At 34.2% G+C, this 19,892-nt stretch overlaps 1 protein-coding gene and 1 long non-coding RNA gene across 7 annotated transcripts in view; one reads left to right on the top strand and one right to left on the bottom strand.

The window, feature by feature from the left end:
• Positions 1-19,892, top strand: part of LOC138704671 (uncharacterized) — a 464,077-nt gene that overhangs the window by 231,161 nt on the left and 213,024 nt on the right. The gene's annotated exons all lie outside the window — the stretch shown is intronic.
• Positions 1-19,892, bottom strand: part of Srrm1 (Serine-arginine repetitive matrix 1) — a 143,580-nt gene that overhangs the window by 54,538 nt on the left and 69,150 nt on the right. For all 6 annotated transcript variants that reach the window (XM_069832759.1, XM_069832761.1, XM_069832760.1 and 3 more), the window contains 3 exons: positions 16,535-16,705; positions 4,240-4,337; positions 710-982 (listed from right to left, as the gene is read on the bottom strand). In XM_069832759.1, coding sequence (XP_069688860.1) covers positions 710-982; positions 4,240-4,337; positions 16,535-16,705 — 542 coding nt within the window. The remainder of the gene's footprint in view (positions 1-709; positions 983-4,239; positions 4,338-16,534; positions 16,706-19,892) is intronic.

The raw sequence follows: 19,892 nt of genomic DNA, 5'->3' as shown, positions 1-19,892 counted from the left end.
TTGAAAAACACAATGGACTGACTGGACTGGAAACACGATGAATTGGATTGACTGAAACACACAATGGACTAGATTGAAAAACACAATGGACTGACTGGATTGATTAAAATGCACATTGGACTGGATTGACTGTAATGCACAATGGAGACTCAAGTGATTAAAACACACAATGGACTGAAATGATTCAAATACATAATGGACTGGAGTGATTGAAATGCACAATGGGGACAGGATTGACTGAAACATCAATGGACTGTATAGTTTCTGGCTGAACTGACTGGCGGACATAATGAGCTAAATGGATTCATTCTGAGTGGATTAACTAATTTACTCATTAGACTGGCAGGATTGATTCTTACAAGACTGATTGATGGACACACTGAACTGAATGGAATCATTCTGACTCAGGATCAAAATGTGAGCGTCCAGCTAAAAGTCTTCATTACAGTGCATGTTACAGGGTGTCTTCTCAAACTTCAGAGCAATAAAAAAATGCAAGTAAGAAATAACTGTGCTTCTTGAAAAGCAAAAAAGTAAGGTCGTACTATGTCACACTACATCATCTTTGTCCATCACAAATTTCACTTGGTATCATAGGGTTTCAAGCTCAGTTATTTAAACACTTTGGGATAATCATATATTACCAGTTAAAAGCATGCATTTAAATTCACTTCTACTTAGTTGTTGAAAGAGGTTATTAAAAAATTACCTTCGTGGAGACTTCGATGGAGATCTGTGATTATTCTCTTTGTCTCTTCGCTCCCTTTCCTTCTCTCGTTCTCTCTCACGCTCTTTCTCCTTTTCACGCTCTTTATCTCTCTCTCGCTCTTTTTCTCTTTCTCTTTCTTTGTCACGTTCTCTCTCTTTCTCTCGTTCTCTCTCCTTCTCACGCTCTCTGTCTCTGTCCTTGTCACGATCTCTCCTGTCCTTGTCTCGATCTCTGTCACGATCTCTGTGACGATCATGAGACCGACTTCTTTTTCTGTAAATATTAATAGGATTATGATACAGGCAAAATTAGGGTGACCAGATTCACGTCGATAAAAAAAGAGGACACAAAGCTTCAAAAAAGGAGAACATTGTTCGAAAAAAGAGGACAGAAAATATTGTACTCAGATTTAGGCTTAGGCCTATATTATACTTCAAATTACGTCAATATCTACTTTATTACAAAATATTTACAGTACAGAATTAGGCTTATATCATACTTAAAAGTATATTAATATCTATTTTATTACAAAATAATTATGATAAAACTTAATAATAATGATTTCAAAGTCAAGGAAACTGTAATTAAAATTATTAAAGAGAACAGAAAATATTTATTTAGATTTACATTCGCACTTCGATTTCTCAATTTACTAGCTATCTGTGAGCAACGACCATAACAAGGGGGAGCAAAGAGAGTTATTTTTATTTATTTTAGTAGGTTATTTTACGATGCTGTATCAACATCTCAGGTTATTTAGCATCTGAATAAGATGAAGGTGATAATGCCGGTGAAATGAGTTTGGGGTCCAACACCGAAAGTTACCCAGCATTTGCTCATATTGGGTTGAGGGAAAACCTCGGAAAAACTTCAACCAGGTAACTTGCTCTGACCGAGAATCGAACCCGGGCCACCTGGTTTCGCGGCCAGACGCGCTGTTACTCCACAGGTGTGACGCAAAGAGAGTTATTATGTTCGTTGGCAAAGAGTATATTCCATCAATGCTGCTGCCACCTACAGGCAAGTTACTTGAAAAAGGCGTCAAATCAGATAATTTCAAGATATCAGGCACACAAGCTACAAAAAAGGAGGACATTTCTTAATTGTTTAACAATCCAATTGGACCACGGACAAAGGCCTAAAAGGGAGGGCATGTCCGGACAAAAGAGGACGTCTGGTCACCCTAGGCAAAATGAGCATGATTTCAATATAGTGAAGCTTGAATAAAATATAATGTGTATTCTATGCCACTTAAGAGGGTATGCAACAGTGTCCAGCTGACAGTGTCATCTGCAACATTTCATCTTGTCTTGGTACATGAGTTTATTATTAAACAATTGACTAGTATCACTTTCTTTACTCTTTTACCAGATTAATTTTACAATGATCACTATATTGTAAGATTTCTGTTTTTTTAATCATATTTTATTCGATTATAATTTTATTTCCATTATTCTTTGTCATATGACAACCTCACAAGTTGGGGAAGACATATATTTTAGAATTTTTAGAATCACATATACGCACCAAATAAGTAACTCATGAGATGATGTATGTATGTTTAGTCAACAGTCTGAAGACTGGTTGAAACAAATGACCCAATAAGGCATCACTCATGAGGCAACTAAGCCAGGAAATAGTAGGGTAGAGTGGCTAGTTTCTTTCTCCCGATGATGATGATGATGATACGAATTACAGACTGATGAGGGAAAAACAAGTGAGACGAAGGCTGGGAGAACAGAAACAACTGGAGGATGAAGATAAACTGATAAGAAACTGGGCGCAGGAAGATTTGAAAACATTGTACAACTTGCTATATAAAAATTAAAAATTGTAAATACTTAAATTATTTATTCATACTATAAAATGAAGCAATTTTGGACAATTACGACATTCAAATATAAATAGGAACACTATAGTTAAAGGTGTAACATGACTTCCATTTTACGTCATTAAATTAAGTGAATTGAACATGTGGCAAAAACATAATCAGATCTCTTCTGAAACGTCATGTTCCTATCTAAAGCTGCATCTCTACAAAGTAATACTACTGCAGGCAAAACATTAATTAGTTTTTTAATGTCTGCCCTCTAAGCAATAACGTTTCATGTTCTCAGGATCCTCCCTATTAAAATTCTATAGAACCTAAACTGCCTAAACAAACCATAAACTCCTATAAATGTCTAAAAACTGAAAAGAGCCTTTTTAGTATTTTGTGTATATTTAAAATAAAAATACCAGTAGCGTTAGGAATTTATTTTTTAAAGAATATATATTGATTTAATATGTATATGTATTTGTAGGACTTAAATTGCTAGACTTGAAATTGTATTTTTAAATTTAATTTATTCCTGTAATTTTTTTTTCTTGACCCAGTTTGTGTCAAAAAATTATCTTTGTGTTTAGATATCTCCCTGAGCACGAGTTTTTTACTCCTTCAGGCAAGAACTAAGATTGTATTTTTGTCCATGTTATTTTATAAACAATAAACAATGTTACACGTTTTAGAAGATAATTCAATACTGCATTGGACATTGGCTCTATTTTTATGACCTATAGGTTATTGTCAATTTTTTAATAAATTAAAGTTTAATTTTACGTTGAAAAAAAATGTATTGATGAAACACTACAATTCCTGCACAAAATGTTGCATCCACATGAAACACTGATGATGTATACTTTGACTTACAATAAATTTGATTTTAGAGTTAAAAAAATGCAAGAAGCCCAAAAAAAAATGCTATTTAAAAAACTCTCTTACAAGCATTGGTCTGGCAAGTTCGCTCGTTCCATACTGTCTTAGGAGAGGAGGGAAGAAGATTTCACATAATTTCCTGGAACCGAAGTTCGTTTGGAAAAGTCCATCCTAGCATAAAAGATTGTTCAGGTTAGGCGAGAGCTTACAAATCAATTTTCGCGTCAATGCACCCCCGTTATACAAAATGAAACTGACCAATGAGCAGTCAGTCTCTTTCACTGATAGAATTTGAGTCTTCAGTTCAGTAGCACTCATTGTCAACACCAGTTCTTTGTACATAAATTCCACCTAAAATGGAATATTTATTAAAATTAAAATTATTAATTGTTAATTTTATATAAACTCCCAGAAGTCCTAAATTGGATTTTATAAAGTCCTGAATCTCTTTTTTTCAGCACCTAGAAATCCGATCTCTAGTGCTTACACATATTCTTATGAGTCTGTAGCATAATGCATCAGCCTCATAAGAATGTTTGGAATCCCCGTCACATCAAACAGTCCGAGACGAAACCGTCCTGCAAGACAGAATGTCTGCTGGAATATGCTGCCGGTCTAAAAAAAAATGATTGGATTATTTCAGAAAAATATTACTATTTCTGACCTAAATTTTCTATGCTGCAACACACTAACAATACAGAAAATAAAGTTACTACATAATTCAAAACAATATCAAAAGAGTGAGAAGTTTAAACTAATCCAAAGTTACACACCTGTCTGAAGTTACCTAATTTTACAGTACAAGTTACATTTCACCAAAGTTTATTGACAGTACCTGTCTCTGTCCCTTTTACGATCTTTACTGTCATCTTTGTCCTTGCTGCTTTTCTCCAACTTATTCTTCAGGGCTTCCTGTATCCTATCTTGTTCCTCCTATAAACAAGCAACACATTGAAGCTAAATTATTTTGTTTTCTGCAAATAATACAACTAATAATTTTAGATAATCAACCTCAAATAGAAATTATTAATTAGTGGAGGTCTGTGTTAATTTTATGTATCTATGTACATAAGGTACCAAGACTGTAATTTGAAAACTGCAGTAAAATGTTGTTATAACGAATGAGGGGATATCCAAAATTAATTGTTATAACGAAATTTCGTTAAACTGGCATCAGTATTGATAAGCTTTACCTCTAAAGAATCCAGTAACAGGAATGAAGAAACAGCTTACCCTTACAGTGTTATATTGAATGTTAATCACCAGGACGCGGATTTTGATGTCATCTTTTTTTTTTTTCTTTACATCATTTGCAACACCTGTAATTATATACATTCTGGATACGAGCTGCTGGTTACAGAAATGTAAAGTTTTTACGTCATTTTTCGTTATAATCTTTTGAGTATTTTTTTTCAATTCTGAGTGAATTTTTTGGTCACTTTTTAAATTTTATGGTGATTTGTTTAGTAATCTGAACTAAAGACTTCAATGACATAGGAAAATTCGCAAAATTAATCCCTTACTGCATGGGACAGTTTTGCACACACTGGTTTAATATTCAAATAACTTAAGTAGATCTCTCTTTCTCAACTGATGTCACATATGGTCAAATCCAGTTATTCTTGACAGTGTGCCATATCTGTCCCAGTATGCAGTTTGAAATATATACTTATAAGTTATATGAATATAAAACCGGTATGTGACATATCTGTTCCAGTATGCGGAAAGGGATTAATACCGACACTACTCCATTCAAATGCTAAATCTGAAAGGATTTTCTCGATAGTAAGTGATGTTAAAAGGAAGAAGAGAAATGGAATACGAGATGAAGCTCTCAGCTGAGTTATTGTATGCTACACCTTTCAAACAAAAGAACTGAACTGCAGCTCTTTTCAAGTCACCAACGTCCATTTCAGTCTCCGCCATTGAGATACACTATGCTAGATAAGGAGGTGGTTTGGTGAGTGATATATTTATCCTTTTCTTTTATTGTAGTTAAACATTTAATTATAGCCTAATTAATTATTAATTGCAGTTCATACTGTAGGTTGTAGGAAAATTCGCGATTATTTGGGAAATTTTATACTTTATATGGGAATATCATACTAGGCAGTCTGGACAACTGTTAATTTAAGGTAGGATTGTTTATTTTTATACAATTTTTTTCAGTATTTTAGGTCAATTTTTAACATTTTTATGTCATTTTATAGGTCACTTTTGGAGTTTTTTTAGGTCATCAAAATCCGCATCCTGTTAATCACATTTAACTCATACCAAACACAGAAGTACAAATTGAATCAAATTATCATGTGAAGGTACTGTATGTAGATTCCTTCTGAATAATAACACACACTTTAAAGGAATCTAAATCACAGAGTGCCGTGCAAGAACAAAATCGATCTCTGAATACAGCGAAGAATAACTAATACCCATTCGGGTGATCCTTTCATCATAATATAAAGGAATCTAAAATGGTATTGTAATACAAATAGACGTGTGTGTGTGTCCACGCACGCACGCACGCACGCACGCACACACACACATTACAAGTCATCTGTAGACAGCTTTCTCTTTGTCTTGAAACCCTGCCACCCTGATTTTTTTTTCTCATTTGTCCTATGGAATTGATCTCAAGACTTTACATTTTTTTTTCCTGTTAGGAACATGGAAAGAGTGTACAAACTCCTCCTACACTGTCGTGCCACATCTCCCTCCATCATACCACTATTTTATTTGATTTACTGGTTCTTTCTCACGTATAAGCAGATACATGTCCAGCAACGGTCTGCACATCAACAGTGATTTGGTTTGTAGGCAACACTATGACATCATGCAAAAAGTTACATCATAACATAAATCAAGTCTCTATGGACTGATTGGGTTTCAGCATGATATTCGATTCTTCCTTAGAAAAAAATTCGTTATAACAAATACTTCTTCCTTCATCGGGACCATTTTTACACTCACTAAAGTGGTAAATTGTTTCTGCTGGTATTCATCATAAAGGCATTCTTTTTACATTAAAAGTATAGGGAAATAGCGAGTACTAATATAAATATTAGTAAAACTGAAAAATTTGTTATTTTGGAATTCATTATAAAGATATTTTACTGCATAACCAGGGCCAGGTATTTATGGAGATCGCGAAAATCACGATATAATAGATATACAATAGATTTTTACTAATCTTTACGAATTAAGTGATTCTGATTAATAATATGCGGGTAAGACACATTGTGAAATAGAGTTCTAATAGCGAAATATGAACACATTCGCGAATTAAGGCTGGTTCACAATAAACCGGGAATGAAAATGACAACGAGAATGGGAACGGAAATATTGTTAAAATATATGTATTTAATGTGAACCTTCACAATTAACTATTGTGAAAGCTCAAATTTAAATACATTTATTTTAACATTATTTCCGTTCTCATTGTCGTTTTCATTCCCGTTTATTGTGAACCAGCCTTTATTACTATTGCGTCATTTTATAGTAAATTTCATATTCTGAGTTTTCTTTTTTTTTTCCACTTGAATTTGTTATATATCCAAGTAGGCTACATTACATGGTATTTCAGGTGTTCTGATTACATTAGTGAACTCAAAAGATGGAGAATTCAACATTTCACTAATAATTTGAAAGTGTTAATTTGAGGGTTGCACGTTTTTTCGTTTTTAATGAATTTGTGTTAAATACAGTCTCAATCCAACAAATATTGTTTATTGGCCATACCACACCTTTACCAGAATCTAGCAAACCTTTAATGTCAATCATTTGGAAAGTAATATTTATACTTAATTAATACTCCAATTCCAAAATAATTTTATTTTCCAAAATTTTCATTAATCTCTGCCAAGAGTACAAATCAATCTCCAACAATCTCCGCTGACACAAATATTAAAAAGCACAAATGATAAAATTAATCTCCATAAATACTTGTCCCTGTGCATAACATTTCTCATTGAGAATGAAATATCTAGTAAATGGAAATAAAAATGGCTTCAGTCAATAACACATTCTTTCTTATTATACACAATGTTTATAAAATCAAAATAACCACTGTATTAAGTAAGATGTCAAATTACTTTAACTACAAATTTTTTTTCTTTTCCAAAGGCATGAGTACACGGTGAGACAAGCTCTCATGGAAAATGATCTTGCTATCTTATGGCACTAGAGTCTGGCAAGTGATCTTTTGCAGAGAACCATTTACTTAAGGAAATGGCGAGAATCTTACCTGAATTTCAGAACAGTTGCTCAAAATGTCCTCAATACACATGTTGCAGCGATGTATGAAGTTCTGACACTTGCTGGAGCTCATCCTGACAATATTGCGTATTAGACATGCACAATTGAACTTCATTTGTTTTTATGGGGTCTAAATAATCTTAGTTGCATCCGAGGTGGCATATGAGGCAATGAGCTTTACCACTTATCCCTCTGCCACTTGGTGAGTAAGTGTAACTATAGGTTAACAACTGCCAAAATTCCGCTGTAGGAGGTTACTAAACCTTACCACTGCGGTGGAGGCGAGTTTCCCTCCATTAACTGAATCATTATCACTACTGATTGACAAGTCATCTGATGCATCACTGCTATCAGTTAAACATTCTCCTAACGAAATTATTCTGTCAGTTCCTGTTGTCTATTACATTAGCACTAGAAAAATATTGTTCTTTGTTATTTTCAACGTGATCAACACATTTCTTCCACTTGTCTCTTCCATATTCTGCGAGAAGGTGGCGACACAATCGTTCCTTTATGTTAAGTGGGAATCCAATTTCTGTTACAAAAATCCAATTGAAAACACTGACTAAACATTTTAGTCTGTGCCTTTAAGTAAATGAAACCAATCAAACAATAAATGCTTATTTTTAAAGCATGGTTGGAGTTTGAAGATAAATAATGGTTATGTACGCGCTACTTGACAGACCACGAGCAGTCAGACATGAACTTAACAAATGATATCTTGTTGACTCATTCTATTAACACGAGGTTTTTTCAACATAAAGTAGAATCTATTTAGATGATTTCATATACTGTAATTACCCACTTATCTCTTCAAGAAAAAAAAATTTATCGCTGATCAATTTTCTACTTCAGAAACATATTTTCCCATACTACTCATAGTATCAAACAAATCTCAACTAAGAAGTCTTATTTTTGTTATATTGTAGTGACAAAAACATCTAAAAAATCTGCAAACAACACTCTTTAAAATGTTTTTTTTTTCTTTATTAGAATCTGACTAATACTTTTTTTTATTTATTATTAAGTACAAAAAATCCGAAAATATTCACTTCATTGAAAGTCTACGTAAGTAACGCTTTCTCCCATTATTGGTTGACAATTAGGAAGGAGGAGGTGAATAGTATACTGTGTCACTCTTTAAGATTGACGCATGCACAGACGAACGGAGTTTTCTAAGTTGTTCCCCTATAAATTCCTTGTATGTACTGAAACCTCCGCTAGGGGTGTATCAATGTTCCGACTTTGGAAATGAAAGAAAAATACTAAGTGAAAAAAAGTATAAATGAAATGACATTTAATAACACATGAAATAGCATTTGAAGACTATACGGGAAGAATAAGTTAAAATAAAATAAATAAATAAAAAAACATTAAAAAAATTGCAACGAAATTTAGAACTTCATAGTCAAACATCTTCGGGTTTATAGTACAGTATCTACCCAAATTTATAACAGATATTCTTGAAGAATGTAAGATTTGTACGAAATGTTAGATGCTTAGAGCCAAAGTTGGCTGATTTATTACACTTCAAACTCCAATCCAGAAAATTTGACGAAAGTGACTTACCTTGTTCTTACCATCCGATCTTCATTTAATTACATGTTATTATTTTACAATCGAACTGCTTCCTCTTAAGGAACAAACTATGCCCTCAAATTGTGACAACTGTTCCATTACTTGTTCAGTTACATCATGATGTGTTACAAAATGTTTCACTGTTTCTAAAGCAGTAACAGCATCAGTAAAGGACACAAGATTGTTAAAGGCAAGCATGTACAGCTTCTAATTTCCACGAAGTTCAAAGTGAACACATCTTAACAATAGGTATGTACTGTATTTTCAAGATCTTGGATTTTAACCCTTCAGTACTCGCGTGGATTACAATAGTAATCCACTGATATTTAATCCTGTATTACGTCACCGCCTGCAGCACTGCGTAGCTGAGCGTCAATGCAATTTCTCGTCACAGTCTAAGTGAGGCATTACTGGTGTTTAGACGTATTTGTCGCAACACTTTGGAAAGTTATACGGAGTTTTATCAAGTTATACGCAGTTTTTCCGAGTGGATTACCATTGTAATCCACGCGAGTACTGACGTCAGTTTCTTGCTCAGGTAAGTGAAATAGTTTTTATATGGTTATGAGTGATGCAATGCAGGAACTTTATGAAAAAAGTGTGTGATATCGTTCCATCCTCTTTGTAGTTGGCTCCAATGGGTACGGAAAATACAAGCAATATTTGCAAGTGGCTAGATGAAGATCTGGATGTTGGCATTGAAAATGAAAGTGATGATGAAAGCAACAAAGAAGATCTTTTGAATGAAGTTCACGATTCTAATTCAGAACAAGACAATGAGGAGGAGGATGATGATTATGGTGATGGTGATGAAAGACTAATGTCTATAAATGATGGAAACTGCTATACGGGAAGAGACAACACTACAATTTGGCAGGAAGAACCAGTATCTCTACGAGGGAGAAGAAGAGCACAAAATATAGTGATTCATTTACCGGGCCCTAAAAGAGCTGCAAAAAATGCGCGGACACACACAGAGTGTTTTGACTGCTTTATTGATCAGACAATAATCAATGTAATAGTAAGGTGTACTAATATTTATATTGAAAAAGTGAAGCGTAATTACGGACGTGACAGAGATTGCAAATTAACAAATGACGTTGAAATTCGAGCACTCTTAGGTATTTTGTATCTTGCCGGTGCTTTGAAATCGGGAAGACTGAACGTAAGAGAACTATGGGATAAAAATGGAACAGATATAGAGTCAATTTACCTGACTATGACCTACAATAGATTCCAATTTTTGTTACGATGTCTACGCTTTGATAACATTCATGACAGGCAGGAAAGGAAAGAAATTGATAAACTGGCTGCTGTACGTGAAGTGTTCGAGTTATTTGTTCAGAATTCACAAAGGTGCTACATTCCAAGCGAATATGTAACTATAGACGAGCAGTTGGTTGCATTCAGAGGACGATGTCCCATGAAAGTGTATATACCTACTAAACCAGCAAAATATGGGATCAAAATTTTTGCTATGGTGGATGTGAAAACATATTACACTCATAACTTGGAAATTTATGCTGGTATTCAACCAGATGGTCCATTTCACCAAAGTAACAGTGCACATGCAGTGGTGAAGAGGCTGGTTCATCCCATCAAAGGAACAGGAAGAAATGTGACCACCGATAACTGGTTCACGAGCATACCTCTGTGTTTAGATCTTCTAGAAAATGACAAAATTACACTTGTAGGAACCTTGAAAAAAAAACAAAAGAGAAATCCCTCCTCATTTCACAACTACTCAAGACAGGGAAGTTAACAGTACATTGTTTGGATTCAATGAAAACTGCACAATTATTTCGTATGTACCAAAGAAAAACAAAACAGTGTTAGCATTATCAACCATGCATTATGATAAGGCAATGGATGAGGAAACAGGAGGAAGCCAGAAGCCTGAAATAATATTTTTTTATAATAGAACTAAATGTGCTGTGGATGTCCTGGAACAGTTATGCTCAGCCTATGATGTAAGCAGAAATTCACGCCGCTGGCCTCTGACTATTTTCTTTGACTTACTAAACATAGCAGGTGTCAATGCTCTTGTTGTTTATTCTGCAAACAAACAAAAAATTCTACGGAAAAACTTCCTAAAAACCCTTGCTCTGGACCTAATGAAGCCACTAATTTCCGAGCGTATCACCCAACAGACAATTCCAAGAGAAATAAAGAGAAGAGGAGAGCAACTGTTAGGCATTCCACAAACAGGTCAAGAAGAAGGAACACGGCCAGAAGGTATTGGTAGGTGCTACATGTGTGGTAGAACAAGAAACAAGAGCACAAGACAATCTTGTTCCCAGTGCTTGAAGAGAATTTGTCCTACTCATTCAGATGTAATTTGTTTGAACTGTGTAGAAGAAATGCATAGGCCTACTCAGATAATTGAATCAGATGTAGATTAGACTCACGTGTGTAAAGTGTGAAATGCAAACATAAACATGAAAGTGCATCAATATCCTTCTTACAATACACAAAAACATCTGTAAAATATTACAAGTGAAGTGAGAATGATTGTTACATCCCTGAATTTTTTCATTGCTACACCCCTGAGTGAGGTATTCGGTTATCAAATATGACGTAAGTAAGGTCAGCAGTAGTGAACTTGCGTTTCCCGTGGGAGAGATTAAGAGAGATCAAGAGTTCAGATGACCTTCAAACATCGAGTGAGCAACAATGCTAGATAACCTACATAATTATGATGATAGTGAACTAACTCATAACTATGATGCAACAATAAATTATGACTCAAAAACACGACCAGTGTTGAAATATTATGCAAACATGTCACTTGAATGCAATTTGTGTACTATCCATTTCATTATTAATATTTATATTTAATACGTTCCGTTATGCGTACCATATCTATTCTTATTACTGTAATAACTGAAAACAATATATTTCTTAACATTTAAATCTAATTCCAATGTTTAAACCTTGTCTGTAAACAAAAACAAATGTGGATTACCATTGTAATCCAGGTGAGTACTGGCGTTATGGAATTTAACGCGAGTAACGAAGGGTTAAAGGCAAACCAAGTCCACTGCTATGGAGTAATGGTTAGCACATCTCACCATGAAACAATCGGGTCCGGATTAAAATCCTAGTTGCGACAAGATACCTGGTGGGTTTTTTTCCAGTGTTTTCCCTCAACCAATTGAAGCAAAATTGCTGGGTAACTTTCGGCATTGGACCTCGAATTTATTTTGCTTATCATTAATTCACATATCATCAACCATACCACAGCCTGAGGTAAGTTCATGGTGTGGGCTGTACTTGTACAACCATTCATAGAATAGGTGTGGTAAGCACAATAATCCTCAGGCTGCAGTGCAAAACGTCCGGTATCTCCTCCGTAAAAAAAGAAAGAGGGAGAAGGAGAGGGAGACGGGGAGGGAGAGGGAGAGGGAGGGGGAGAGAAGAGAAAGAGAGGGAAAGATAGAGGAAAACCTAATTTCGAGTAAAATTGATTTAGAATGTATAAATGATGTCCTATATCTCCTGGGGTTTAAAATACAATAGTGTAAGTGTTAAAAAACGAATAAACGAAAAATGTATAACCAAAATAAATTAACATGGAAAGTATAGGAATTTTGCCAGGACATAAAATAAAAAAAAAAGTGAAATATATAAAGAAGTTTCCCTGTACAAAGTTTCTTCTTATCGAGAACAAAATCTGTTTCTCACCATTTGTTAAATAATTTAACAACACAATGTTTCAATGGTTGTGCAGGCTCTGGAAAGCACTGTCGAAACTTGCATAAACACAACTAGTACAACTTCTTCAGTAGTTACGTTTCATTGAGGAAAATTCGCTGCTATATTGCGTACCCCATTATGTTTAAAAATAAGTATTTCTCAATACAGTTCACACAACTGAGACTGACAATGTACAGTAGCGTGAAAATTAATCCGAACATGACATATTTTTACATTTTCTGTCATTGTTGGCCTCACAGCTGCTCATACCGCTTTAATTGACATCTGTAGTACGTGTAATTCTATTGTTGAAGGTCTGTCGTTATTATTTTTTTTATAATATGTGACATTTTGCCTGTCGTTTTGTACTTATAAGCATTTCAGTTGCGTTGAAGACTTAATACTGCAATCCTGTGTACATTCTGTCGTCTTCACAAATGGATACAACTCCACGAAAACGGTCTAAAATTATAGCATTAGCAGAGCATTCTTCTATGACACAGAGGCAAATTGCTGCAGAATGTCACATCGGTTTGGCTACTGTTAATTCGATCATAAAACGATACAGGGAGACTGGATCCATCACACCCCACAAAAAAAGAAACTGTGGCCGGAAAAGGAAGACTTCACCTGGATATGATCGTTTAATTGTCAGGAAAAGTAAATTAAATCCTAGACTAACTGCTGTCGACTTAACCCGCGAGTTAATGGCTACCACTGGGGCGAATATTCACGTCACAACAGTGCGGCGTAGGCTTTTGGAAGCTGGACGAAGGGCTCGTAAGCCTATTAAGAAGCAACTGCTAACCCCTGTTATGTGCAAAAAACGCTTAATGTGGGCAAAATTACATCAACACTGGACAGTGAATGACTGGAAGAATGTACTTTTTTCCGATGAGTCTCATTTCAAGGTCCACGGTCACCGTGTTTCTTACGTACGGAAAGGATCCGAAAAAGTAACAGCAGCTCATCTCCAACAAGCACCCAAATACCCCCCTAAAGTAATGTTTTGGGGTTGTTTTACACATGAAGGGCCTCGAGCATTAATACCTATCAAGGGAATGATGAATTCTGACAAATATATTCACTTATTGGAAACCAGAATCGTACCCCAGCTGCAAAAATCATTTCAGGATGGCAGAGGTGTGTTCCAACAAGACTTGGCACCATGCCATACGTCTCGAAAAACTACAGAATTCTTCAACAAGAAGAATATTCAGGTACTCCCCTAGGCAGGCAACTCACCCGACATCAACCCCATTGAGAACTTGTAGTCAATTTGCAAAAGAAGAATGCAAAAAATGGATTGTTCTACAAAGGAGATGATGATTTCTGCCCTCATTGGTGTATGGTTTCGCGATGAAGAAATTAAGAATATTTGTGAGAAATTAGTGGAATCCATGCCAAATCATCTCAGAGCTGTTATTAGGAACAAGGGAGGCCACATAGATTACTGAGGTATGTCTTAGATCCTTTTTTTTTATCCCGTTTGAGTGTTTTTGTATAAGTAATTACGTTGTTCGGATTAATTTGCACGCTACTGTAAAGTGTGATTGCGGTGCAACAACTGATACAGAAAACCCACACACTGTGTCCTGGGCTAACCTCAAGGGAGATGATGGGTGAAATTTCAATTTTCTAGGTAGAGACTTCTACATATTTTGTACAGTTCATCCCCTTCCTATAAGTATTCTTACTTACAAGTTTCATTAAGATCAAATGAATGGTTTCTGAGTTACTCAAATTAAAAAAAATATTGCATATTTTCAAAAACTCTCTCTTCTTACAAAATTTAAATTTCATCCATAACTCTTCTTACAAAATTTAAATTTCATCCATAACTCTTTTTACAACATCTCTGATATGGTTACAAAAAGCCTAAGTATCCAGAAATTTAAATTACATCTATAAATGGAGAGAATCTTTTTTTTTTTTAAATATATGCAACTTCAAAAACTAAAATTTTTGTTGTCCACTAAATGTGTTTTTCTTTTTAATTTCGAAAGTATTTAGTTTGTACAACAATCCTACTGTGATCTGTTAACCACTGTATATAGAACATGCAGTAAAAATTTCAAACTCCTAGCATCAAAATTGTAAGTTTTTTTTATTTTAGTAGGTTATTTTACAACAATTTATCAATATCTTAGGTTATTTAGCATCTGAATGAGATGAAGGTGATAATGCCGGTGAAATGAGTCCGGGGTCCAACACCGAAAGTTACCCAGCATTTGCTCATATTGGGTTGAGGGAAAACCCCGGAAAAAAACCTCAACCAGGTAACTTGGCCCGACTGGAAATCGAACCCGGACCACCTGTTTTGCGGCTAGACGTGCTAACCGTTACTCCACAGGTGTGAACTCAAAATTGTAAGTGCCTTTACATTTTGAACATGAAATGTGCTGGGGGGGGGAGTGAGAAAGAACTTGTAAAGTTTGCACGGAATTCAAATTCAAGGGCGCAGCCATTTACATATAGCATAATTTTTATGCTGCCAAGTGCCGCACTGAAACATGCTCAACATATAATTCAGAGACTGCCGATTCATAAAAAAGCGATTTTTGATTGAAAATTACCAAAATTTCACCCATCACTACACAATGTCACAGGCATTTTTGCTGAACTGCGAGATTGCTAGAGATAGTAGATTTTAGCAGCTTAAAATAAAAAATTTAGCAATTTCAAAATCAAATTTAGCATTTTATAGCACTTTTAATGTTGAAATTTAGCATTCTGTAGGGTTCTGAGATGGTATAGTTCTTTATGGAAAGTTTTGTGATAGGAATTGAGTCGCTTAATATCAAAGACGGACATCTGTTGTCTCCATAGTTTTGATCTAGAGGCACTTTTTTGTTTCACAGTGTTAGAGTTTGTATATAGTTTCACCATAACTGAAAAAAGCATGAAAAAATGTATAAGAATCCACATTATCTAAATTTCATCTGAAGGTCAGATGTCCGCCTTTGATATTAAGCTACTCAATTTAATATCATCAATGTTGTTACCAAGTGCATTTTCTACATTTCCAACTTTTTTTTCTGCGAATTATATATTCATTAAATAATAATACGAAGATTTTAATGCATGCATAATTAGATGTCTACCCGACACTCAACCAGAGCACTAGACTATGGGTATCATAAGTTGTTTAGTTCAACTTTGTATTTCGTAACGGTATTTGTCTCATCTCTACTCTGTCTTAGACACAGAGTATTGTTCATTTGTTTTACCTGGGAGACTGGGAGATTACTCTTCCTCATGCTCCTACTGGAGTGATTTCTCGTCTGACCTCTGCTTTACCTGCTAGTCTTTGGATTTCGAGTTCGGTTCAGGTTGATAATTATAAGCTAATCTCGGGTTTCGAGTCAGGTTGGGTCTGGCTCGAGTCAGGCCGGGCTGGGCCTAAGAATTTTGGCCCGTGCATATCTCTAATGTGTACAGAACGTATCAAAGGACATTTTGAGCAAATACTGCAAAATTCAGACAGGATTCTTTTCACTTCTACAAATAAATAATTTACCAGCTGCACGACTCATCACTTCCACACTGTAATGCAGGAGTACTGGTCCCTTAGGTTTAAACAGTATGATCGAATGATGTGTTACCATTCTCTTTTTGATCTCTTCCTTCTTCTGTTCGAGGAATTGGCCGGGTATTCCGCTGACTGAATCTTGTGCTGATAACAGCAGCTCCCAGAGGTCCGACATAAACAGACGAGCGTTCTTCCCATTCAGAAATCCTGTGAGGTTGATCTGCATCTTCTTGGGATCTGGGTGCTGTTAGTAAACACACAGGTGGGAAGAGAACACATGTTTAACGCTTACATGTACTCTAACTCGCAATATAATGACTTACTATTATGATACAATTTCTCTATACTAATTCACATAACCTTCATCACACATCTCCCCAAAATACCCATAGAATTACTGTGTAGTTTATTCAGCATACTATTTATCATCAATTACTATTAACACTGTCCTAAAAGGTTAACTCTTGTATTACTTTTTAAAGCTATTATAAAACTAATTAAAATAAATCGTGATCAAAGAAATACCTTTCTTAACAATTATGGATTTCAGAGTAAAATAAACTACACAATAAGAACAATATTTTATACCTGATTATCATCCGAATCCAATCTACACAAAAAAATAATCAAATAAAATGTGTGTATTACAAAATTAAAATACCAATATTATCATAACAATAAAGTTAAATGTAAAAGAAAGACAACTTTGACAGTCAACTTAATAGTACTACTAAATGTTCTCAAAGAAATTTCTTCCACTTGCATGGGTCACACGTTAACTGACAAAATTATAAACTTCAACTCATTACAAAACAGGACATGTTAACATAATTTTTTCCACGATTCAGTATTTACAAATGTGGTATATATTCCAAGTCTTTAACACTAAAGAAACTACAAATCATACATTATTGTTAAGAACTCATTCCCTTTCAGAAAAAAGGAGTAACTGCATTAAATTTAAAATTTGAATGAAGAAAGGGAAGTTAATAGTGTGAGGAGTGATCTGTACCTTTAATAACAAATTATTTTAGTTAAAATTACACAAACTTTAAAATATATTTTGGTTACTAAAATGAGAAACATACAACAATTCACTGTACAATCTCATGGCTTCTTCAGAAGTTCTGTAAAGACAAAACTGAGACAACAGTCAAAATTTCTAAGACAATTCGACAATGACACAGAAAATCTAATATTTGGCTCTTTAGTCTTACAACACAATGCAGATACAGTATTAAACATAAATTTAAAAGCAAACAACTTAGATTGCAACATTTAAATCTACATTTAACATTCTATTTATGTAGGAAAGAACCTGGATTGGTTTTTAAACTTATCCATAAATGCAGATAATCCATTAATGAGATAATGAAAAAACCATAATTACTAATTAGACTAATGCAAATAAAATTTTTAAATCTTTATTTTAATGTTATTGTAAATGCTTATAATTACTATTCTTATTTATATCCGACAATAATTAAAACTGAAACTGAAAAAGCTCCTCATGAGTCACAGTATTCTATGTTCTTGCATGTGCCATCTCAAATACGATGCAAAACAATAAATGACAAATATGGGATCAATCTCTCATTCAATCATTAGAAAAAATTTGTGAATGAACCATTCATACAATGCTAGTCCCATTCTGTACATTCCTTTTGAAGTGACTTAGCAGATAGTTCTATTGCCTTTCTATATTCTGTGAATTTCAGACTGATCTATACAAAAGAGCTGCCTCAACTTATAAGCATTACAACCAGAAATAATAGCTGCTTCTGAACAATACTCCTAAAATTTTTGTTCATTTGCATCGAACCTGGAACTTTTGATAGAAAACTGTGTAGACATATGAATTTAACCCTTTCTGAAAGAATTATTAGAATCGGATAGAACTGATTTTATTATACTTTGAATATTTTATAAAAAAAACTTGAATAAAAATTACAAATTTCAACAGATTCTTCTAATTTCTTCAAAAAGTGTTAAATTCATGTTTCTGTACACATATTATCAAAAGTTTCATGATCCAATGCAGCAATTAAATTGGCATTAATATAGAAATGTGTTTCATAAGTAAAAGTATAGGAGAAATATGACTTGATATTACAGTAAAATGGAATAATTCCAATGCATTTCTAAAAACTTACAGAGTCACATGTTCGATCTATTACGAAGTTATACATGTCACTTTTTCGTTTTTAAATCATTTTAAAAGTAAAATTAAATATTCTCATTAACATTATGCTAATAATCTTAATATCTATATAAAATCTGGATCAAAGAATGAATGTGAAATGAATAAAAGAAGTTTTAAGTTCTGCTTTGGAGAGAAACTTTCTTTCAACTCAGTATAATAACTGCAATATATGTTATATTGCTTACTGCTTATACAAATAATAATAAAAAACTTTCATTTTAATTACTAAGAGATATATTCCTACTTTATGGCGTGATTGTATCACTTGAAAGTTTGATATGACTACAAATAAAGTAGGATTTTAATCTATGTAAGAAAACAGTCTGAATTAGAGGTTAAATGAAACAAAACTACTGGGAGGACTAAGTTGTAAGAGGGAACTATTTCGAACGATACATTCCTATTGCCACAGTCAGACAAATACAGTAGAATCCCATTATAATGCAGCCATCAGGGACATAGTTCACGCTTGTGTTATAGCTAGGGTGACCAACTCTCCCATATTTGAGCTAAATTTTTTGGATCCTCCTGGCTCCAGTATTGATATACAAAGCTCCCATTTTTTTTTATCAATTATAAGTGCTAATTTCCTAATGTAACCTAATAATAACCACTAAATATATTTAGATACAAACTGAAATTGAGGAGCTGGATGCAAGAAGGGCATTTTAGAGAATGTGCCCTTTTTGAGTAAAACGCTTTATTGTGTTCTCTGATCTGTTATGCATGTGATCACCAAGTTGTAGTTCAATACTGTGATCATAGAGGGCAGGAGTACTTAAAATATAAAGGTGTGCATAGATAACATTATTACAGTTTGAATTTTCGACATCAATTTTCTCAAAACAAGCATTTGAGAGAAGTGCCTTTCTTGCACCCAACCCCTCAATTAATATCGATAGTTCAGCAGGTACCAATCAGTACACTAATTCTGTTCCAGTGATCCTGGATTGTTTGGTGTAACTCTGTGCACATGTGATTGTGAAGTTTCTTCTTCAGTTTGTGTATCAAGACAAAAAAATAAATATTCTGTGGCATCCTGCTGGCGAATACAAACAAGTTAGAACTAAAAAACATATATTTTTAAATATTATTGTGCTCAATATTGAGACATAACTCACATTTGTATTATAAGTTTATAGGTAGTTCCATATTATTCAATCAATGAATTGTGGCTTCACAACCCAAATGATTGCACTAAAATTTGTTGTGATCAGAAGTTGGTCAC

Source organism: Periplaneta americana, chromosome 8 (assembly GCF_040183065.1).
Source record: "Periplaneta americana isolate PAMFEO1 chromosome 8, P.americana_PAMFEO1_priV1, whole genome shotgun sequence".
In the NCBI taxonomy this organism is placed as follows: Eukaryota; Metazoa; Arthropoda; class Insecta; order Blattodea; family Blattidae; genus Periplaneta; species Periplaneta americana.
Note: the sequence above shows the minus strand (reverse complement) of the source record. Positions and strands in the feature narration are given on the sequence as shown.